The sequence below is a fragment of the Bufo gargarizans genome, chromosome 5 (assembly GCF_014858855.1).
Source record: "Bufo gargarizans isolate SCDJY-AF-19 chromosome 5, ASM1485885v1, whole genome shotgun sequence".
NCBI lineage: Eukaryota > Metazoa > Chordata > Amphibia > Anura > Bufonidae > Bufo > Bufo gargarizans.
In genome coordinates, this window is record NC_058084.1 from 112394061 (window position 1) to 112418840 (window position 24780).

A 24780-nucleotide genomic window follows, 5' to 3' on the forward strand; every position below is an offset into this window, starting at 1 on the left:
GAACAATTTAGTCTCTACTCTAATTTTAAGATTAATATGAGCAAGTCCCATATATTAAGTATAGATCTCCCCTCCCCAACCAAAAATATATTGAAAAATAATTCTCCCTTTAATTGGGATACTCCTTTTATTACGTATCTTGGAGTTAAGATTGGCCCAGACCCCACTTCATTATTTCATATGAATTACTCTCCTCTGTTTAAATCGATGGGGGACCAGATGTTATTATTAAAGAACCCCACACTCTCATGGTTTGGCAGAAAAAATATAGCCGCGTCCCTAGTCTTACCCAGACTGACATATTTACAGCAGGTCCTGCCTGTCCCAGTTCCTAAGACTTTCTATACTAAACTTAAACGTGAAATTAGCTCATTTGTTTGGGAGGGGAAGAGGGCTCGACTAGCTCGCTCTGTTCTCTGCAGACCTAAGGCTAAAGGAGGAATAGGTTTACCGGACCCTGAGATATATGGGAAAGCTGTATTATTGTCAAGGGTAGTGGATTGGTTGAAGAGCCCTGCGAACAAGCCGTGGGTCTGCATGGAACAGAATGACATGGGTTCGTGCATCTCAGGTCTCTTAGTGGGACAAGTCAAATTCCCTGTCCTGAATAGATCTCTTAATCCCATAGTAAAAACGACACTGTCGGCATGGCACTGGCTCCAATCCTCGCAATACGCGATCCCACTTCCATCACCTCTGCTCCAGATAAAAGATATAATGGCGCACGCTTCTCCTACTCTACGAGATTGTCTCCCTTCCTCAGTTAAGACCTCAACAATCCAAATCCTCTCCTTATATGGAGATGAGGGCACGCTGTTAAGCAACGAGGAGATTCTCTCTGTCTTCCCAGATTGTAAACCTTTTCCACACCTACTTACTTTTCTTCACTCCTTTATCATTAAGAATATTCCTTTGGATGCACTATTACGCCCACTAACGTGGTTTGAAAGCCTATTGGTGGACCATTCTAGGCACGCCAAACTCATTTCTAGGTTATACAAAAAACTGATTGAGCCATTGAATATGGTTAAACCCGCCTTTATAGGCCACTGGGAAAGAGACTTAGGAGTGTCATTTTCTCAGGATGAGATCTCCCGACTACTAATATTACCACACAGATCTTCCAGGTGTGTCCGAACCCAAGAAAACGGCTACAAAGTCTTGACTCGCTGGTATAGGACCCCAGACATCACCTGTCTATATAGCCTTAATGGTTCAGACAAATGCTGGAGGTGCGGGGATCAAAGAGGTTCATTTTTCCATATTTGGTGGTCATGCTCGGTGATACAGAAGTGGTGGACTGAGGTCTTTGATGTAGCTAATAACATTTGTAACACAAAGATTTCAGTGTCACCCCAATTAGCACTGTTAGGATCTTATCCTTCCCACCTTGGAGGGACCCCTCCTCGCCTTTTTCGCTGTATGCTTAGCGCAGCCCGCCTCCTTATTCCAAAACTTTGGCTATCATCAGATGTTCCATCCATATCTCAGTGGACGGAGAAGCTAGACCAAATATACAGGTTTGAGGAGATCTCAGCTTGGGAAAATCGGAGGTTTGGCTCCTTTAAGTCAACTTGGATAGCATGGTCCAATTTTAGGAACTTTACCTAATACCTTGATGTCCCTATATCGATGAAGGTACCGTATGCACTCATAATGGGGTACCGACCTACTCCGTACTGGATTGTGGTCTCATGGGGTACGTAAGCCCTTCATGTTACGAAGCTTACTAGAATTTTGTATCCGAGAAATATAATGCTTTCCTCATGTGTAACCCTGTCATCCATTCTGTATCTCTTACCAGATGTGTTGTCTTTATAACATGTACTTCATCTGTATGTTGAATGATTCTCAATAAAAAATTTAAAACCCCCCAAAAAAAGAAAGAAAGTACAACTTGTCCCACAAAAAAACAAGCCCCCGAACGGCTACGTGAACAGCAAATAAAAAAAATTACGGCTCTGGGAAGGCAGTAACGTAAAAAAAAAAAAAAAAAACGCCCAGGGCTGAAGGGGTTAAGGGAAATCTGGTCTGAGGTCTGTATTTTAGGGGATCTCTATTAGTTTACAGCCTTTAGGGGTCCGCATTTATTTTGAGGGTTTGGTCTTGTGTAGTATCTAGGTCTGGTGTGAGATCTCTATTTATTTAGGGGGTCAGTGGTCTATATTAGACTTGGGGTCTGTAGGGGGGGGGGGGTCACCCCTTTTCTGAAATGTAGCTCTTCTGTCTACATTGGACAGTAATGTGACATCAATTTTATGCTTCATTTACCTCACAATATACATTAAATGCCAACTGTACGGTCCCTAAACTGGCGCCAAAAGACATGCTTCTGGTCTGTAAGGGGTTAAGCTCGTCTCCTGACCAGGCCACCGTGATGGGCCAGTGTCACCTGCGCTCTCTGAGCCTGCGCGGCCATGTTACCATAGCAACCAGCGGCGCGCCGACTGGTGACAGGCATATCAGGGAGCACAGGGCGGTGACGTAGGCGGGGGGCGGGGCAGCCGTCACCTGCTCGCCTGCAGCGGTCTGAACATGGAGGAGTCCCGAGCAGAGGAGAACGGACAGGACGAGGCTGAGGGTCAGGATGGAGAGGAGGGGGCGGGGCCTCTCAGACCCTCCGTGCTGGACATCCAGGTGCGTGGTCCTAGTGCGCCTCTGTATTGTACCACTGTGGCCTTGTTCGCACCTTGCGTCTTTTTGCAATTGCGCTATCACATCTTTCTGCAAAAAGCACAGCCGGCCCTGTTTCTGTGCACTCCACAGCAGAGGTAGTCCTGAGCAGTGACTACCCTACTAGGCATAGCTGGGGCAGAGGTGCCCATTTTATGCCCATCAGGCCAATGTGTGGTATCCCTGTCTGTGGCTCATTTACACCCCTCCTGAGGGAACTGATAGGAGTCCATGTGTCTCCCCCCATGTTCTAGCCATCTCTTAGCACCAAGCCCCCCCAATGGACAATGCGCTGCAACTGGAGGCACACAATACAGAAAACCGCGTATGGCGGTTTTGGAAAGCGCCACAAGATGGCGCTCACGGCAGGTGTCACTTTTTAGGCCATTGACTCCCACTGGATAATGTGTATACATAGAAGGTACAGCATGGCGGTTCCATCTGGAGTATACTGTAGGCGCCTACGCAGGACGCTCGCTGCATAAAGACGTCAGCGTCAATTTCGTTTCAAGTGCATGTGCTGTCCGCATCCTTTGCTCAGTTCCGTGGCCCCGCAAAAATTATGAGGCATGTCCTATTCTTGTCAGTTTTGCGGACAAGAATAGGCTTTCCTATAATGGGCCTCCTGTTCCGTTCTGAAAATTGCGGAAGGCACACGGGCGGCATCCGTTTTTTGCATATCCGCAATTTGCTGACTGCAAAAAAACGGCACGGTTGTGCATGAGGTTTTTGTTTTTAATTAATGTATTTGCAATATTACATTTTAGACTACAAAAAATAATCTTTTCTTACTTCTTTAAAAAAAATAAAAAATCCCATTAAGGGATTGCTACTAGACGTCCTTTATTTCGGGCCGGGGATACATGAAAGTGGAACAGTTGTGGTGCAACTAGGGTTTTCTGAGTTGCTGAAAATGGGGACGGGGCCTAAATGCAACATTTTGCTCCAAAATTGCCTCAAAATTCTTTCATAAAATTCAGAGTCGGAGAAAGTGTCCGTCCCTGCGCCGGATGCATCATCCAGCCTGGGGCCCTGTGATAAATCTGGGGCAGGGACAGGCGTCCTGTCTAAGCTCACACCATCTTGGATTTAGGGCTCATGCACACGGCCGTTGCCCCTCCCACCATGTGCACCCCGCATCACGGATGCGGACCCATTCACTTGAATGAGTCTGCAAACCCGGAGATGCGGTGTGGAACCACGGATCGGAAACCCACGGAAGCACTACGGAGTGGTTCCGTGGTGTCTATGGCCGTGCCTCCGCACCGCAAAAAAATAGTGCATGCACGCCGGATGCGGATCGCGGACCCCAAGTGAATGGGTCCACGATCTGCATGCGGCTGCCCCACGGTCGGTGCCCGTGCATTGTGGACTGCAATTTGCGGCCAGCACAGGGTTCCAGATGGCGACCAAAATGGTCGCAAATGCGACCTAGAATTGCTAAATGGCGACAAGACTTTGTAGTCTTGTCGCCATTTGCGCCTAGACCCGCCGCTGCTCTGCTGCTTTCACAAACTGACATGGCACGCGCTGCCATGTTCTTCTCAACAGCACAGGGGAGAAGGAGGCCGCCCCCCCCCCCTGCACCGCCGCTGCCACCAATGGGCTGATAGCAGGGAGGAGGAGGGGCTGTGGCCAAAGCGCCACCAATGAATATCATTTATGCTTAATACAAACACAGGCTGCGGGTGCCGGACATATCCCATACCCGGCAGCCAGCCTCTATGTGTGGCACCTGAGGGGTTAATAGCAGCGGATCGCAGCGCGCAGTCTGTATTATGCATAAATAATATTCATTGGTGGCGCAGTGCACCCCCCCTCAACTACAGTATTATAAATTAGAATCATTGGTGGTGCAGTGCGCCCCCAAACCCTCCTCCCCAAAGTATTATAATAATTGGTGACGCAGTGCGCCCCCAAACCCCCCCCCCCCAAAGTATTATAATCATTGGTGGTGCAGTGCGCCCCCAAACCCCCCCCCCCCCCCAAAGTATTATAATCATTGGTGGTGCAGTGCGCCCCCAACCCCCCCCCCCAAAGTATTATTATTGGTGGTGCAGTGCGCCCCCAACCCCCCCCCAAAGTATTATAATCATTGGTGGTGCAGTGCGCCCCCAACCCCCCCCCCAAAGTATTATTATTGGTGGTGCAGTGCGCCCCCAACCCCCCCCCCCCCAAAGTATTATAATCATTGGTGGTGCAGTGCGCCCCCAACCCCCCCCCCCCAAAGTATTATTATTGGTGGTGCAGTGCGCCCCTAACCCCCCATCCCCCAAGTATTATCATTGGTGGCAGTGGCAGTTCCGCTACTGAAGCCCTGGCTGCCATGGTCAGGTCCCTGATGCTGTGTGCACAGGGCAGCAGGGACAGTGTGAGGTCCTATTCACCCTGATAGATCCATATCAGGGTGAATAGGACAAGGGTTGAAAGATCCCAGGTTCTAGCCCCTAAGGGGGTAAAAAGGTATTAAATAAAAAAGTAAAAAAAAAAAAAAAAAAAGTAAAAAAAAAACAAACACCAAAATATTAAGTTTAAATCACCCCCTTGCCCAATTTTACATATAAAATATATAAACAAATTACATATTGCCACGCCCCAAAAAAGTGCAAACTATTAAAATATTTAAAAATATCTCCTATGTGATGAATGGCGTAACAGAAAAAAAAAGTGCAATTTGCCATTTTTTTTGTCACCTTGTCCCGACAAAAATTAGGATTGGACTGTTCTATTATGGTCCAGACGTTCCATAAAATGTGGAATGCACGCGGCTTTTTTGGTGTTTTATTTTTTTCACGTGGTATCGAGTATCGCAATACTTTTTTATGGTATCGGAATCAAGTCAAAATTTTGGTATCGTGACAACCCTAGGTAAGACGTGCGTTTTTTTTAAAATTATACCGTAATTATTTGTATTTTAAATCTGACGACTAAAAATTTAAATTTGGCGACTAAATTTTTCAGGTTAGGAGCCAATGGCTCCTTGATATTTAGTCTGGAGCCCTGCAGCACACGGTCGTGTGCATGAGCCCTTAGTGCGGCCCTAGTTGCAGCCTTTCTGAACAGACAGTCCTGGTGTTCTTTGTTGACCCCCAGCGCCTATTGCTGACCAGTCTCCAATGCAGTACCCTTCGATTCACTGCTGCAGTCAAAGGGTTAACAGCCAGGGATCAGAGCTTCCTCTGATCCCAACTGTACAGCCAGAGACTGCTCCAAGAACTGACGCTGATAGTAGACCTGGTCGGGAGCTGCTAACCCCCTCTAATGCAGACTGAAGACCCAGACTGCCCACCATCAAAACACAGTGGGCAGGAGTAACAGGTGAAAGAGAAATAAAATAAAATGATGGTTTGAGAGGTAAATCTACCCGGGGCATCTGGATGACTTTGAAGCCGGTGATGGTCATGGACATGTGGAGGAGCTTTGTGTGGAGAGTTCTCTTGGTTCTCGGCTCTCAGCCAACCAGGAGTGTTTTCGCCAATGCAGGTCTCCATACTTTGGTTACAGGGGCTATTGTGAGGGCACTGATTTATCCTTTATCTTCTGATGCCCGTGTGAGTTTGACTCATGACGGAGGTGCTGTGTGACTATACTGCTGATTTGCGTCTTCTATCTTTTTGTGTAGTTGGCCTTGGAACGTTTATGTGAGGACGGATATGGAGAGCAGCCATCAGAATCCGACCAACATATTTCCTTGGAAACTAGCCAGGAGGATTCACTGGAAAGGTAGACACAATAAAGCAGTAAAGTGTATATGTGGTAAAGAGGTGGTCCCATAGTCAACACTTAGCAAATGTCTGATCGCCAGGACCCTCGCCATTCCTGAGAACGGGGGCCCCATGTTCTCTCTTTGGAGTGAAGCTGGCACATACCCGCTGCCGATCCAGTCTATGGGCCTGACAGATATAGCAATGACAGCACTTGGTAATCTTCTTCAGTTCCATCGAAGCTGAATGGAGTGACAGCGGGCATGTGACCATCCGTAACCACCACCACTTATTGCAGCGTGGAGCACAGGACCCCCACTTTTGTGATTGGTGGGCTCTCTGTGATCACATGAGTGTACAGCACAATGGCTATTCTGTGTCTGCACATCTATTCTCCGGGCTCCAGCAACACATTTACGTCCTCCCTGCTGTCACTGCGCTAGGTCCTGTGGCGAGGCGGGGGCGCTGCACAGCCACCTGACCTATAGGAGGACATTTATTAAGTACCTCTGCACTGCTGGAGCTAGTGTCCATTCACACATTCGTATGTGTTCTGCATTTTGCGGACCGCACATCGCCGGCTCTATAATAGAAAATGCCTAATCTTGTCCGTAATTGCGGACAACAATAGGACATGTTCTATTTTTTTTGGGAGCGGAATTGCGGACCCGGAAGTGCGGATCCGGACAGCACATAGTGTGGCCCCATAGAAATGAATGCAAAATGAGGAACATAATTACAGACGTGTGAATGGAGCCTTATGGGGAGGCATAGGCCGGGGGGGGGGACGGGGGGGGGACGGGACGACTAATCTACAACAGCTCCCTGCCACTAGCTCTTTGCTAAAAAAATAAAAATAAAACTGTCCGGCCCCGCCCACTTCCCTGCCCATGCCACATCCTCTTCGGAAAAGTGGCACGAGCGCGAAAAAGTTGGCGATTTTACTGCAAAATGACGTGCGACAAAATCTGCAACTTGAATACGCCAATAAATGTCCCCCATAGTAATTAAAAGGAACCCATCACCTCTGTAATGCCCGTTTCCCCCAGGTCATCTTGTCTCCAATGCTGCCTTTTGATATTTGATCCGATGGGCAATTTTGCAGCAAAACAACTTTATTTCCCCCACTCGACGACGCAAGTGTCGCTATCGGCCCATCGCGCCTGCAGAAAGAGAAATAGCTGTCCGTCAAGAGGCAGAAAGGGTGTGTGGCAAGCTTGACATGAAGCACGAAGGCCGCCGCCCCCTTGACTTCATGCTGCTCATTTACATACCCCGAGCATGTTGGGGGGGATTATGTGAGTAGGTGACCACCAATACACCTTTTTACAGCGATCACTAAGGGGCCTTAGCCGTAAAAAGGCGCCAGCCCAGCCCAGTCTTAGGTCTGCACGGGGGCTCAGCTCTCACATGAGAGCCGTACTCGTGCTGTAACAGCCAGGACTTGCAGGCGCTCCGATCTGGGCTGTTTAACCCCTTACACGCCGTGGGCAATGGTGCTCATAGCATGTAAACGGTTACAGAGGTAGCGGACTACCTCTGTCTCCCACTGGCACCCCGCAAATGGTATCACGGGGTGTCGCTGTGTGGCCTGCCTCGAGTGTTCAGTATAGCACTGACATTAAAATACAATGCACTATATAGGAATAGTGGGGGATATTTATCAAACTGGTGTAAAGTAGAAGTGGCCTAGTTGCCCATAGCAACCAATCAGATTGCACCTTTGATTTTCCAAAGGAGCTGTGAAAAATGAAAGATGGAATCTGATTGGTTGCTATGGGCAACTAGGCCAGTTCTGCTTTACACCCTTTTTGATAAATCTCCCAGAGTGTATTGTATTTTAGAAGGATCGCCTGTTATAGTAATGGTTAAAAAAGTAAAAAAATTACATTTATTAAATGAAAAGTTTCAATAAAAAAAAAAATTCTATTGAAAAAAAACACACTTTTCAATGGAAAAAAATAGCAAAAATAAAATCTCCACATATTTGGTATTGCTGCATCCATAAGGACCTGCACTATGCAAATATCATGTAAATTATCGCATACATCCCATAAAAATAAACAACAAAAAATACCTGAATTACAGCTTTTGCTTAATCGCCACCAAAAAATGTTATAAAGAAACGATCAAGTGAATGAGTCCGCGATCCGCTGCGGGCCGCACCACAACCACGGGGCGCACAGGGTGCCTAAGGGCCCTTTCACACGACCGAGACATGCGGTCCATGAGTGGGCCATATTTCCTGGAGCGGCATAAATCGTGCGCACGGGAGTACACAGCATCATAGATTACAATGATGCTGTGCACGTCGGGCCGCCTGCACTCATATGATCATATAGCCCCACTGGCGGCCCAACATGCACAGCATCATTGTAATCTATGATGCTGTGTACTCCCGTGCGCACGATGTATGCCGCTCCAGGAAATATGGCCCGCTTACGGACTGTATATCTCGGAGGACATACAGCCGTGTGCAGGGGCCCTTAGGGGTTCATTACGTCTATGTGTCAGTTCAATGTACACTAACCCTGTTTTGGCTAGTGTTTCTCCTCTGCTCTTATATGAATGTTGACCTGACTTGCTGTGGTTGCCCGACTACTCTTTGGGTTTCCCATGTTACCAGATGCGCCGCCCCTCCCTCGCGTGAATACATCTACCTACTCTGGTATGGGCAGATGGGGGCCAAACATCATTATCCAGGATGGGTGTTCCGTTTTTCTTTTACAGTATGTCCACAAAATGTGGTTATCAGTGGATGCTTCACTCCTCTTTCACACAAGTGGGTTTTCCGTCTGGATGTGATGTGTGTAGTGAACGCACAACATCCGGACTGACACCTGACCCATTCATTTCACTGGGTCTGTGTCCATGAGCGGCGTTTTTCACCCATCATCTCTGCGTACAGCATGTTCTATATTGTAAGTTTCCCTGGCCGCATAGAAGTGAATGGGTCTTGCATGAAAAATGGACGCCGTCCGGATGGTTCTTCGGCGATGTGGATTATCATTGTTCAGTTTTTCTACACGTTCATGAAAATTGCATGCAATCCGGATAAATTCCAGAACGCACATGCAAAACCATCTGTTTTTTTTCCGCAACAGATCCTGACACAATCTGTATAAGAGGCCTTACATTGCACATGTAATGTGTAAACTGTAGGGGGCAGCCTTTCCATTCCGATGTAATACACTCAGGTAAAGGGAACCCATAGAGAGACCTCTCTGAACATACCAGTGCCGCAGACAGTATAAAGCCTACGCTGCGTCATGGCCATACCAGTGCCTCAGACAGTATAAAGCCTACGCTGCGTCAGGGCCATACCAGTGCCGCAGACAGTATAAAGCCTACGCTGCGTCAGGGCCATACCAGTGCCGCAGACAGTATAAAGCCTACGCTGCATCAGGGCTGTACCAGTGCCGCAGACAGTATAAAGCCTACGCTGCGTCAGGGCCCTACCAGTGCCGCAGACAGTATAAAGCCTACGCTGCGTCAGGGCTGTACCAGTGCCGCAGACAGTATAAAGCCTACGCTGCGTCAGGGCCCTACCAGTGCCGCAGACAGTATAAAGCCTACGCTGCGTCAGGGCCCTACCAGTGCCGCAGACAGTATAAAGCCTACGCTGCGTCAGGGCCATACCAGCGCCGCAGACAGTATAAAGCCTACGCTGCGTCAGGGCCCTACCAGTGCCGCAGACAGTATAAAGCCTACGCTGCGTCAGGGCCATACCAGCGCCGCAGACAGTATAAAGCCTACGCCGCTTTGCATCTTTACAGCAGGATAACATTTCCCAATGCTCTGCTCACGCTGCGTCAGGGCCCTACGTTTGGGGAATATGCAGAGAAAAACTCCTGAAATCTACATCAAATGTGTATACCGTATATAGGCTCCGTTCACCTGTCGGAGGCCATAAAAGCGTCCTTGTGGTGGTAGGCTACTTTCACATCAGAGTTTTTCCTTTCCGGTATTGAGATGCATCATAAGATCCCAAAGCGAGAGGAAAACGCTTCAGTGATTGTAAATTAAAATGAAGGAAACGGAGTGCACCAGAATGCATTCCTTTCCGTTTGGTTGCGTTCCCATACCGGACAGAAAAACGCTGCCAGCAGCATTGAGTGCGTCATAGGAAACTGATGAAGACGGTTCAGTTTTTTGCGTTCTGTATACGCAAAAAACAGAATGGAAACAAAAGCAAAGAACTTTTGTGTGCAAGAGGCCTTATAATGGTTTTAGAGACGGATCCGTCATGGCTATTTTAGAGATAATACAACCGGATCCGTTCATAACTAGCGCAGACGGTTGTATTATCATGACGGAAGCGTTTTTTCTGATCCCTGCCGGATCAAGCAAAAACGCAGATGGGAAAATAGCCTTTATTGGGTTGATAGGCGTTCGTATACTTTCTTTAATCTGTAAAGACGGTGATTTCCGATACAGTTGACAACCACAGAAAATCGCTTACTGCCCAGAATCCAATGTGTGGCCTGTGCCCCAGTACGGCTGGACACTGGCGTACATCTCAGGCTTCTGTCGGGGTTATACGTAAAATATACGGAAATCGTCCCTTCCTATACCTCAGATGCAGTGTGCACAGATTCTAAGGCTACATTCACATGACCGTATGTGTTTTGTGGTCTGCAAATTGCGGATTCGCTAAAAAAAACAAAAACTGATGAGATCTGTATGGCATCCATTTTTTTTTGCGGGTCCATTGTAACAATGCCTGTCCTTGTCCGCAAAACAGACAAGAATAGGACATGTTCTATTTTTTTTTTTTTTTGCTGGCCTACGGAACGGACATATGGATGCGGATAGCACACAGTGTGCTGTCCGCATTTTTGCGGACCCATTGAAATGAATAGGTCCTTATCCAATCCGCCAAAATACGTTTGTGTGAATGTAGCCTAATTGTAATTTGTTAGGCCGTGTCGGCCACGCCGCAGTAGTGCAGTCTAATAATGCATTTACTAGGTGGATGTGGATGAGTGGAATTTTATAGCTAGAATTGATTATTTTTAATATTACATTTCAATGATAATATTGTTTTTTTTCTCTTCGTTAGCTTTTCTAGAGTTCATTCTCCCGGTAAAATAGTCAATGAACTTTTTAAGGAAGCGAAGGAGCACGGAGCGACCTCTGTAGAAGAAGCCAGCAAATTGTCAGAAGAACTTTTTAAACCAAGGGTATGTGTGCTATGTAACGCTGACGTTTTGTCCATTTAGGCCTCATGCAAACGAACGTATTTATACTCCGTGTCCGTTCCGTTTTTTTTTTTGTGGACTCTATACGGAACCATTCATTTCAATGGGTCCGCAAAAAAAACGGAAGGTACTCTGTGTGCAATCCTTTTCCGTATGTCCATATTTCCGTTTCGTAAAAAAATAGAACATGTCCTATTATTGTCCGCGTTACGGATAAGGATAGTACTATTCTATTAGGGGCCAGCTGTTCCGTTCCGCAAAATACGGAGTGCACACGGATGACATCCGTATTTTTTGCGGATCGCAAAATACTTAAGGTAGTGTGCATGAGGCCTTAGGCTGGGTTCACACCTGAGCGTATTCGATAAGCGCTGTTTACAGGCGTTTTTATCAGGCGTTTTTGAGGCGTATTTTGGGGCGTTTTTGAATTTTGGAAACGCGCGTCGTACACGCGTTCTTGCTATTCACCACAGAGGCTTACAATGAAAAACAGGTGTTACGCGCGACAATACGCCCCAAATAAGCTCCTGTACTTCTTGGGGAGTAGGGCGTTTTACAGCGCGTTCGTACGCGCTGTAAAACGCTCAGGTGAGAACCATGCCCATAGGGAAACATTGGTTTTTGCCTGTTGAGCGTTTTACAGCGTGTAGGAACGCGCTGTAAAATGCTCAGGTGTGAACCTAGCCTTAGGCCTCTTTCACACGAGCATGACGGATTAGGTCCAGATGCGTTCAGTGAAACTCGCACAATTTTGCAAGCAAGTTCAGTCAGTTTTGTCTGCGATTGCGTTCAGTTGTTCTGTTTTTTCATCGCGGGTGCAATGTGTTTTGATGCGTTTTGCACACGCGTGATAAAAAACAGAAGGTTTACCAACAACATCTCTTAGCAACCATCAGTGAAAAACGCATCGCACCCGCACTTGCTTGCGGATGCAATGCGTTTTTCACTGAATCCCCATTCACTTCTATGGGGCCAGGGTGCGTGAAAAACGCAGAATATAGAACATGCTACGATTCTCATACAACTCAGAAGTGATGTGTGAAAAATGAATGGGTCAGGATTCAGTGCGGGTGCTATGCGTTCACGTCACGCATTGCACCCGCGTGGAAAACTTTCTCGTGTAAAAGGGGCCTTAGTAAAACATTAAACACAAAGGTAGAGATTTATTAAGACGGGCTTTATGTATGCTGGTCTTAATTTACCCTTCACTGGTGTCAGATGCTCCACAATTATTAATTCACACAGTCAGGCCTCGTCCACATTTCCGTTGTTCACTGGCGTGTGCTGTAGTTTGTATAGCACACACCTGTAGATTGTATAGCTCACACCTGTAGATTGTATAGCACACACCTGTAGATTGTATAGCACACACCTGTAGATTGTATAGCACACACCTGTAGATTGTATAGCACACACCTGTAGATTGTATAGCTCACACCTGATCGTATAGCTCACACCTGTAGATCGTATAGCACACACCTGTAGATCGTATAGCACACACCTGTAGATTGTATAGCACACACCTGTAGATTGTATAGCACACACCTGTAGATTGTATAGCTCACACCTGTAGATTGTATGTCACACACCTGTAGATTGTATGGCACACACCTGTAGATTGTATGGCACACACCTGTAGATTGTATAGCACACACCTGTAGATTGTATAGCTCACACCTGTAGATCGTATAGCACACACCTGTAGATCGTATAGCACACACCTGTAGATTGTATAGCACACACCTGTAGATCGTATAGCACACACCTGTAGATTGTATAGCAGACACCTGTAGATTGTATAGCTCAGACCTGTAGATTGTATAGCACACACCTGTAGATTGTATAGCACACACCTGTAGATTGTATAGCACACACCTGTAGATTGTATAGCACACACCTGTAGATTGTATAGCTCAGACCTGTAGATTGTATAGCACACACCTGTAGATTGTATAGCTCAGACCTGTAGATTGTATAGCACACACCTGTAGATTGTATAGCACACACCTGTAGATTGTATAGCACACACCTGTAGATTGTATAGCACACACCTGTAGATTGTATAGCTCACACCTGTAGATTGTATAGCACACACCTGTAGATTGTATAGCACACACCTGTAGATTGTATAGCACACACCTGTAGATTGTATAGCTCAGACCTGTAGATTGTATAGCACACACCTGTAGATTGTATAGCACACACCTGTAGATTGTATAGCACACACCTGTAGATTGTATAGCACACACCTGTAGATTGTATAGCACACACCTGTAGATTGTATAGCACACACCTGTAGATTGTATAGCACACACCTGTAGATTGTATAGCACACACCTGTAGATTGTATAGCACACACCTGTAGATTGTATAGCTCACACCTGTAGATTGTATAGCACACACCTGTAGATCGTATAGCACACACCTGTAGATTGTATAGCACACACCTGTAGATTGTATAGCACACACCTGAAGATCGTATAGCACACACCTGTAGATCGTATAGCACACACCTGTAGATTGTATAGCACACACCTGTAGATTGTATAGCACACACCTGTAGATTGTATAGCACACACCTGTAGATTGTATAGCACACACCTGTAGATTGTATAGCTCACACCTGTAGATCGTATAGCTCACACCTGTAGATCGTATAGCACACACCTGTAGATTGTATAGCACACACCTGTAGATTGTATAGCACACACCTGTAGATGCTCATGGACATGGTGGTTTGATGGCTCCGTTTTATACATGCTGTAATAGTGCTGTCATATAGGTGTACGAATCCTCCACTGTATCACCGATTTCATACAGAGGTTTTTTGTGGCATGATCCATTGGACTTCTTTTGTATGGAAGGGCTCACTCCCAAAAACATTGCATTTTAGGGTAATATATTTGGGCTCCTCCGTTGTGTCCCAGAAGCATGATTAGCTAATCACCACGGGTCTAACTGCAGACATCACCACCTAATATTGCCAGGGGATTGCCCTAGGACTAATTGATTGAGTTTAGTCCCCCCCACCTCCCACACACACTCCTTCCTTCACTTAGGGGTGTAAAAAAAGAGCAAGGGGAGAGAGACAACAACTAGCGTTGAGCGACTCGAGCTTTAGATCCAAGATCCGAAGTCGATTCACTCAAAACTTCATTGTAATGCTGTATATAGACCCGTCTCCGTACAGCATTTAAATGTATGCGCTCCGGCAAGGTGAACAGAGTTATCACCGAAATCTGGCGAGTTTTCGGGGAATACCTTTGGCCATCGATTTTTAAACTTTTAAAAAACATTTTAAAACATAGATCCGAAGTCGCCTTCGGTATCGGCTGGTTATAAAGTTGAAAAACAAACTCCCGAAGTTATTTACTGAAGTCCCGCGACACTTCGGTGATAACGAATTTCCCTTGCCGGAGCCCATACATTTGAATGCTGTACGAAGACGAATCTCCGTACAGCGTTCAAAAGAACGTTTGAACGAATCGACTTCAGATCTTGGATTTGAAGCTTTGATTCGCTCAACACTACCAACAACACACTCCACCATTACGTTAATTTATATTGGGCCACAAAAAACAGGGTGGCAGCGGCACCCCAATAGTTTTAATGGACTACACTTCTCGTACCCTTTTATCAATATAAACATTAAACGTTAAGTTTTAAACATTTCAAGGACCGGGATCAATTTAGGGTTGATAGCCCCCTTTATTTCTCTTTGTCCAAAATCCCCATGGGATTCACCCTCTAGGGACTTTTATTATTTATTTATTTTTTAAACCCAGAGGCCTCCAACCATAGCCTGGGGAGGAGGAATTAGGACATGTGTGCACTGGTCCATAAAGAGCGAGGAAGCACAGGTGCCCTACGGGTGGGGAGAGGAGGCCAGACCAAGAAGCACAGGCTGTGGCCTGCAGGAGCAGAACAAGACCCTAGCGGTCGGGCCCTCTATGGGTGAGGAAAGGAGGGACTGCGGGTCTGGGCTGCCAGACAGGTCAAGGAGGGTGGGCAAATCGGCACCTGTGCCCACTCAGGGGAGAGAGACAGTGGCGAGCACAGGCCTCTGAGCTAACACCTATCTTCAGGATAGGTCCTTAGTATCAGACCATCTGTGGTCCGACATCCAGCACCCCTGCCGATAGCTGTTTGAAGAGGCCGCGACACTTATGCTAGTGCCAGGTCCTGTTAACCTGCTCGCTGTCTAGATCATAGCACTGTATAATTATGCCTTCTATTAAATAGTAGAGGAAGGTGTAAAAGGGAGAAGAAGATGTAATTACACAGTGCAGCGGTGATGATCTACTGTAGATGGCGAGCAGTTTAACAGTGAAGTGGATGTGGGGCTTGCACGAGCAGCTGATCTGGGAGGATTCCGGGTGTCAGACCCCTGACAATCTGATATGGATGATTTATCCTGAGGATAAGCCATCAGTATCTGAGCACCACACAAGCCCTTTAAAGAATGCTGACAAATGTGTAATAATGGTTTTGTGTGTTTTTTCTTCTAGTCTTTTTCCGGCGGTGGTTACAAACTGGGCGATTCATCAATAAAGAAGTCTGAATATATTCAAGAAGATGAGCTCTTTCCTGGAGGGACAGATGTAAGAGGTTTCACCTTATAGTTTCATAGTTAACTTTAAATGATCTTTTTTGAGTGCCCGTGTATGTAGCAATAGTGAGCCACGTGGCAAAACAGACATTGCAACGGTTTGCAGCACAGATTTCAGCCGCATAGCTTGAACCAGTGAAGCACATTGCAATCTGCACTGCATACTAGCAGTATGTGAACAGACACCTATATACGGATTACCAGCTTTAACATATATACATTACTAGCAGGATGACCCGTCTTCGCACGGGTGTATTTCGTCTATTTCATTTAATGTTTGTGTGTGAGGTTAAAAGATATCCATAGTGTTCTCCATGACAGTGACCTCTACAGCACCCCTCACCCTTAATAGTGACCTGCACAGCAGCCTACCCCCTTAACTTTGACCTCCACAGCAGCCCACCCCTTTAACAGTGATCTCCACAGTGCCCCACCCCGTTAACTGCGACCTTCACAGCCCCCCCGCCCCTATAACAGTGTTCTCCACAGCAGCCGATCCCCTTAACACTGACCTCCACAGCAGCCCACCCCCTTAAATTTGACCTTTACAGCAGCCTGCCCCCTTAACGGTGACCTCCACAGAGGGGTGCCCCCTTAACAATGACGTCCACAGCACCTCTCCCCCTTAATAGTGACCTCCAAAGTACGCCACCCTCTTAGCAGTGACCTCCACAGCAGCCTGCCCTCTTAACAGTGACCACCACAGAACCCTGCCCCTTAACTGTGACTTCCACAGTGCCCTGCCCCCTTTACACTGACCTACACAGTGGCCAGCCCCTTAAAAGTGACCTCCAGAATGCCCTGCCCCCTTGAAAGTAACCTCTACAGTGCCCTGCCCTCTTAACAGTGACCTGCACAGTGGTCCACCCCCTTAAAAGTGTCCTACACCGCACTCGTCCCCTTAACAGTGACCCCCCCCCCCCCCCACAGCAGCCCACCCCCTTACCAGTGATCACCACAGCCTTCCGCAACCGTGACAATGACTTCCACAGCGACCTGCTCCTTAAGAGAGACCCCCCTACAGTGCCCTGCATAGCGGCCCACCCCCTTATCATTAACCTGCACAGTGCACCCCTTTAACAGTGACCCCTCCACTGCGCCACCCACCTGTAATATAAGACCTCCACAACACCTCGCCCCCTTAAAATGTGACATCCATAGCACCTCGCCCCTTAACAGTGACCTCCACAGAACCACGCCCCCTTAACAGTGAGTTGTTATGGAAACCTGGTGTAACTATGTATGTCAAGACTGAAGGACCTGCGACTTTCTATTGGAGAATAAGGGTCATGTGACTGTGTGAATGGTAATTAGAATGTGAGGAGTGAAGCTGCAAGCGCCTATTGCCTAATACATTTTTTGGGAATATCTCAGGAACGGTATGTCCTAGAGAGATGAGACTTGGTCTAAAAGCTTCCCGGACACTTGATGAAACTAACATATGAGATACAACCTATATTTTCCAGACCTCATTTTACATAAGCCAATCCCACAGAAAGGGAAAAAGAGGGGGGGGGGGGAGAATACTACCAATACAGAAAGGTACAAGGGCACTCATGTATTTAACATAATCCACATGAAAAGAGGTCATAAAGTAATGCCACTCATAACAAACAGCACATCATGGGCATAAATACCTGTTAGGGTAGCGTAGAAGGAAATCAGACCTGTGTGGAGCTTGTACCTTTATGTATTGGTAGTATTCTTCCCCCCCTTCCCCCCTCTTTTTCCCTTTCTGTGGGATTGGCTTATGTAAAATGGGGTCTAGAAAATAAATATATTACATTCCTATTGGGAGTAGTACTTTTACCCTTTGTTACCTGTGTTGGAGCTGTGGTCCGCAGCGTCTACTGCATTACTGCTTCATACATCTTTTCATATCTTTATGATGTATTGTTTATAATGGTGTCATTCAATAAAATATGCTTTTATATTGCACATATAACATATGAGATAGACTCATTACATGCAAAGCGCGATATTTCAAGCCTTTAGTTGTTATAATTTGGATGATTATGGCTTACAGCTTGTGAAACCTCAAAGTCACAATTTTGAGGTCCCCTTTGCTCAGGGGGTATGGATTAATTAGCTGACTAGAGTGTGACACTTTGAGCCTAGAATATTGAACCTTTTCACAAAATTCTAATTTTAAGCTGCATTAATGCAATTCCTTTTAATTAGCATTACTGAAATAAATGGACTTTTGGATGATATTCTAATTTTTTTAGTTTAACCTGTATATATAGACTAGCAGGATGACCTGGCTTCACATAAGTATATTTCTACTATTTCATTTGTGTGTATCGACAGTATCCCCCATAACATTGACCTCCACAGCCCTCACCTCCTTAACTGTGACCTCCACAGCCCTCACCTCCTTAACTGTGACCTCCACAGCTGCCCGCCCACTTTACAGTGACCTCCACCATTCCCTGCCCCCTTCACAGAGACCTTCACCGGGCCCACCCCTTTAACAGTGACTTCCACAGTACCCCACTCCCTTAACAGTGACCCCCACAGTACCCTGCTGCCTTAACAGTGACCCCCACAGTACCCTGCTGCCTTAACAGTGACCTCCAGAGCAGCTGCCCCTTTAATAGTTACCTCCACAGTCACCTGCCGTCTTAACAGTAATTTTCACAATGTCTGTCCCTTTAACAGTGACCTCCACAGTGGCCTCCCCTTTTTTGGTGACCTCCACAGTACCCCGTCTCCTTAACAGTGATTTTCACAATAATTTGCCCCCTTTACAGTGACCTCTACAGTATTCCAACACTGAACTCCATAGCAGACCGTCCCTTTAACTATGACCTCCACAGAAGCCTTCCCCCTTAACTGTGACCTCCACAGCAGCTGCCCCTTCATTAGTGACCTCCACAGTATCCTGTCTCCTTAACAGTGATTTCCACAATGACCTGCACCCCTTAACATTGACCTCCACAGCACTTTGTTCCCTTAAAATGGGACCTCCACAACACCCCGCCCCCTTAACAGTGACCTGACTTCGCAGGAGTATATTTTCAATGTTTCATTTAATGTTTGTGTGTGTTGTTAAAATATATTGACAGTGTTCCCCATAGCAGTGACCTATATAGCACTTCGCCCCCTTAACAGTGACCTCCACAGCACCTCACCCCTTAACACTGAAGCCCTCACAGTGCCCCTCCCCCTTAAAATGTGACCTCCACAGCATCCAACCCGCTCCCCTAACAAAAGATCTCCACAGCGGCCCACCCCCTTAACAGTAGCCTCCACAGCGCCCGCCAGGGGCGTAACCGGCGGGGGGAGGGCCCCCGCTGCATTCATATGTAATGGGAGTGCTCTGACTGGGCTCGGCATGAAGTATAGTGACAATGCCAGGCCCCGTCAGAGCGCTCTTCAAACATGTAAAATTTGCGCCCCGGGCACAGAGACAAGAAGAGGCGCAGAGGCAAGGAAGGAGGGGTGGGGCGTGCGCACTCTCCTGGCAGTTTTTGTCACTGCCGGGCTGTTTGTGTCTAGAGTGAAGCAGGGAGCCCTCTCCGCTCCCTGCTTCACTGTTCCTTTGAGCTCCGGCGCTCTGCCTGCAGGCCGCACATCGCGCAGTGCAATGTGAGTGTGGGAGCACGTCCTCAGGTAAGAAGGTAAGTATTTTTTTTTCTTCATAAATCTGCAGACTGGAGAAAAAAGTGGGGGCAACAACTAGTGTGAGGGGGCACAAAAGTGGGCATCTTTACTGAGGGGGCGCCTAATCTGGAATAAATACAGTTAGGGGCACCTAATCTGGAATAACTACTGTGAGGGGGCACATATATGGGCATACCTACTGTGAGGAGGCACATACGTGGGCATAAATAATGTGGGGGGGGCACATATGTGAGCATAACTACTGTGAGGGGGCACGTATCTGGCATAACTACTGTGAGGGGGCACATATCTGGTATAACCACTGTGAGGGGGCACATATCTGGGCATATCTACTGTGAGGGGAACATATCTGGGCATAACTGTGAGGGGGCACATATCTGGGCATAACTACTGTGGGGGGCACATATCTGGGCATAACTACAGTTAGGGGGCACAAAAGTGGGCATAACTACTGTGACAGGACCAAAGGTGGGCATAACTGCTATGAGGGGCCACAAGGAGGACATAACTATTTTGAAGGTACCACAAGGTGGGCTTAATTACTTTGAGGGGCCACAAGGTAGGCATTAGTACTGTGAGGGGCCACAAGGTGGGCATTAGTACTGTGTGGTAGCATTTAGGTGAAATGTCCTAGATTACCCTGCTAGACATTGGCATGGCTCAGTCTTACAGGCCAGCACAGCGCCCCCTGCTGGTGATTTCACAGGGGCAGTCAACATCCCTTCCTTATGTGATTATTCTTTTTTTTCTCACCACAGGGACCTTGTTCTGGATCCAGTGGACATCACGCCGATGCCAGCGACACCCTGGATGAGGGAGGACCATATTTTATGCATTGGGCTTAGTGTAAAGAAAATCTGCCGCCTCTGGGGCCCATAGCACTCTAGTTACGCCACTGGCGCCCCCCTTTTAACAGTAACCTCCACAGCGGCCGCCCCTTTAACAGTAACCTCCACAGTGGCCGCACCTTTGTTGGTGACCTCCACAATACCCGGTCTCCTTAACAGTGACTTCCACAATAACCTGCCCCCTTAACACTGACCTCCACAGCGCTCCATTCCCTTTAACTATGACCTCCACAGCAGTCCGCTCCCTTAACAGTGTCATCCACAGCGCCCTGCCCCTTTAAAGGTGACTTACAGCAGCGAAGAAAAATAGCTGGGTTGTTATGGAAACCTGGTGTAAAAGTGTATGTCAAGACTGAAGGACCTGCAAGCTTCTATTGGCTGATGAGGGTCATGTGACCGCTTATATGGCAGTTGGGATATGAGTGAGAGACCCTTGGGCTATTATTGGCTAATGCAGGTCATGTGATGGTGCCATATTTGCATTTTTTGGGAATATTTCAAGAACGGTATGTCCTAGAGCAGTGTTTCCCAACCAGTGTGCCTCCAGCTGTTGCAAAACTACAACTCCTAGCATGCCCGGGCAGTCTTTGGTTGTGCGGGCATGCTGGGAGTTGTAGTTTTGCAACAGCTGGAGGCACACTAGTTGGGAAACACTATCCTAGAGAGCCGCGACCCAACCTTAAACCTTCCCGGACATCTGATTTATCTATGTGCCAAATTTGGTGAAGATCGGTCTAGTTGTTTGGTCGCACATAAAGAACAGACAGACAGACTGAAATTCATTTTTATTCATATATATATAAAAGAGATTTGGCTATTAATAAGAGACCGGCTAAATGGTTGTGACTACTAGGGAATTCTGAGTTAATAGAAGTGGTCCTCTGTTTGGGATCTTCATCTCTTGACCAGAGTGAAAAGTGACTACAGAGAATTTCTGAAGAACCTTTCCTGTCCTGCATTACACACATAAGCCAATTGATTTGAGTGGACACTGTGTAATACCTTATTATTCCCTCTGGTGGCGCTAAAGGAAAATTAAACAGGTTGTCACACAAATATCTGGTGATCATTAAAGGGGTTGTGCAGTGGTAAAATATTGATGACCTGTTGTCAGGATAGGTCCTCAGTATTAGATCGGAAGGGGTCCGACACCCAGCATCCCTTCTGATCAGCTGTTTGAAGGGGTTGAGAGATCCCTTCAAGGGAGATGGTATGCAGTTAGACTTTGAAGAGGGTGTAATACTTACACGTGTGCTGTGACCCCTTCAAAGAGCTAAGCATGTGTGTCCGGCTCAGCCAGGTAGACAGAGAAATAGGGAAAATAACAAACAGCAGGTGGCGCTATACAGATAGAGTCTATTGAATATCTCCGTGGCTATACTACAACGTTTTCAGATCCAGGTACTGTAACGTAGAACATTTTTCGTGGGACAACCCCTTTAATGAGGACCCATATTACGATTGTGTGCCTAAGACCTTTGTGTGCTGCCATCAAAAACATGACAACAAGCCGAAGCAGAGCCAGACCTTATCCAACAGGTCATCAAGGGAGTATGCAGAATATTAAACAACAGGTAGAATAATGGCACAAACTGCTGGAATAACATTGTCACACGGTAACCTACTAATGCGCTTGGTCTTAGTGGTGAAACCTTTTGATGTGTTGCTTTATTGTCAGACAGTTTCATCATTGCCTTGCTATGCATGTTATTACATATCGCTCTTATCATTCAAATGCGTCACGGATTGTTATGTCAAGGCTGATGGACCATTTCAAGGGCATTCGCCTGTCTCTCTGCCACACATTGGTCATCCTCTCTGCTCTCATGCCCGTGCTTCTCATTGTCCATGAACTTTGACTTAGATCTAGAGAAGCTAACAGTGAAAGTCCACAAATGTACAAAAGCAAATAAGAAGCCAGTGTCCTTACTATTGTACGGTAGTTTTCTTTATCAAAGGCACATTATGGCGTCGATGTGTAAATATAACCACTGTACTGCTCCTGCCACATTTCTAAAAGCCGTTGCACGAGTTTGGATTGTAATACTTTATTGTATCATTTTTTTGGCAGGTGCAAATATTGCTGAAACTGTGGAGCAATGGCTTTAGTTTAGACGACGGCGAGCTTCGAACCTACAGAGATCCAGTCAATGCTCAGTTTTTGGAATCTGTTAAGAGAGGGTAACTTTCTTTCTAATTCTGCATACAGATCTGCCTTAAAGAGGATATCTCACAAATAACATTTGTCCCCCATCCATGGGGCGATAAATGTCTAATCATCAGGGTTTAGACCCCTGTTACCCCCCCAGTGATCCCAAGAACACAACTCCCTGGGTTCTCTTTCTGATTGGAGCAGTAGTGCACATATCTGTCCACCGCTCCATGGGGCTGACATAGACAGTGCTCCATCAGTCCTACAGAAGTGTATGGAGTAGTCCTGTGGAGAGGTCATAAATGGAGAAACCTACTTTCAAGGGAACCTGTCATCAACTTTATGCTGACCTCACTGAGGGCAGTATGAAGTAGTGACAGAACTGCTGATGTCAGCGGTGTGTCACTCATGAGCTAAAAGTAAGTGGTTGCTGAGAACCAGCCTCATAATTATTACAGCCTAGGCCTTGAAAAGAGTCATGGCCATCTGAGAAGAGTCCTGGTTATTCATGAATTCCTGCTCTCCCTGCTGATGACTGACAGTCTTCTACCTAGTTTTCTCCCTTTCTCTCTAGGAGAGAACTGACAATCATCAGCAGATGGTGAGAGAGCAGGAGATTAGGAATAACCAGGACTCTTCTCAGGTAGATGTGACTCTTTTCAAGGCCTGGGCTGAGATAATTATGATGCTGGTTCTCAGCAACCACTTACTATTAGCTCATGAGTGACACACCGCTGACATCAGCATTTCTGTCACGATTTTATACTGCCCTCAGTGAGGTCAGGATTAAGTTGATGACCATGCACTTTTTCAATGGGGTTGCAAAACCCCCAGAAATGACTCCATATGCATTCCGTGTCTGCATGTCATGTCCTATTATTGTCCGCATTATGGACAAGGATAGGACAGTTCTGCTATGGGTCGAACGTACCGTTCCGCAAAATGCGGTTGGTATCTGTGTTTTACGGATCAGCAATTTGCTGACGGCAAAACAACAACAGTCATGTGCATGAACCCTAAAATTCTTAGAACTGCAGATGTAAAGGCGTTTTCCAGGATTTCAAATTGATGGCTTATCCTTTTGCTAGACCAACAATGTGTGATTGATTGTGAGAGCCAGAAGCTGTGCAATTCCAGCAATGTAGGTAAATTTGAAAAAAAAAAATCCAAGGAGGAATGGGAGCTAGTGTATTTCCTGGGAGAAGTAGTTTATGGCAGAACCCTTTTCATTTTAAGGTATTACATTCATTTTCTCAGCTCCTTACATTGAAATTAATAAATAGAATAGGCCCTCAAGCAGCTGCACAGGTTGTCTATATGGTATGCACACCCACGGGTGTATCGCTCACTTAGTGAACATTGGTATTCCCATGCTCAGAGGTCGCACTCCCATGCAAATAACCACCCCTCCTGTCAGCTTCTCCAACATACAGTCCCATGAAAATAACCACCCCCCCTGTCAGCTTCTCCAACATACAGTCCCATGTAAATAACCACCTCCTCCTATCAGCTTCTCCAGCATACAGTCCCATGTAAATAACCACCTCCTCCTGTCAGCTTCTCCAACATACAGTCCCATGCAAATAACCACTCCACCCTGTCAGCTTCTCCAACATACAGTCCCATTATAAATAACCACCCTCTCCTATCAGCTTCTTCAACATACAGTCCCATGCAAATAACCACCCCTCCTGTCAGCTTCTCCAACACACAGTCCCATGCAAATAACCAACCCTCCTGTCAGCTTCTCCAACATACAGTCCCATGTAAATAAGGCTACTTTCACACTGGCGTTTTGGCTTTCCGTTTGTGAGATCCGTTCAGGGCTCTCACAAGCGATCCAAAACGGATCAGTTTTGCCCTAATGCATTCGGAATAGAAAAGGATCCGCTCAGAAAGCATCAGTTTGCTTCTGTTCAGTCACCATTCCGCTTTGGAGGCGGACACCAAAACGCTGCCTCCAGCG

General features: G+C 46.7%; 1 protein-coding gene across 2 annotated transcripts in view; it reads left to right on the forward strand.

Moving 5' to 3' along the window:
* Window positions 1-2501: 2501 nt before the first annotated feature.
* UBXN2B (UBX domain protein 2B) overlaps window positions 2502-24780 on the forward strand; it is a 30567-nt gene continuing 8288 nt past the window's right edge. Inside the window, exons 1-5 of one of the 2 annotated variants that reach the window (XM_044295104.1) lie at window positions 2522-2637; window positions 6296-6396; window positions 11440-11560; window positions 16087-16179; window positions 22734-22843. In XM_044295104.1, the coding sequence (XP_044151039.1) occupies window positions 2536-2637; window positions 6296-6396; window positions 11440-11560; window positions 16087-16179; window positions 22734-22843 (527 nt within the window). In that variant the 5' untranslated portion in view covers window positions 2522-2535. Of the gene's footprint in view, window positions 2638-6295; window positions 6397-11439; window positions 11561-16086; window positions 16180-22733; window positions 22844-24780 lie in introns of both variants that reach the window. The other variant, XM_044295105.1, reaches the window with a different exon arrangement.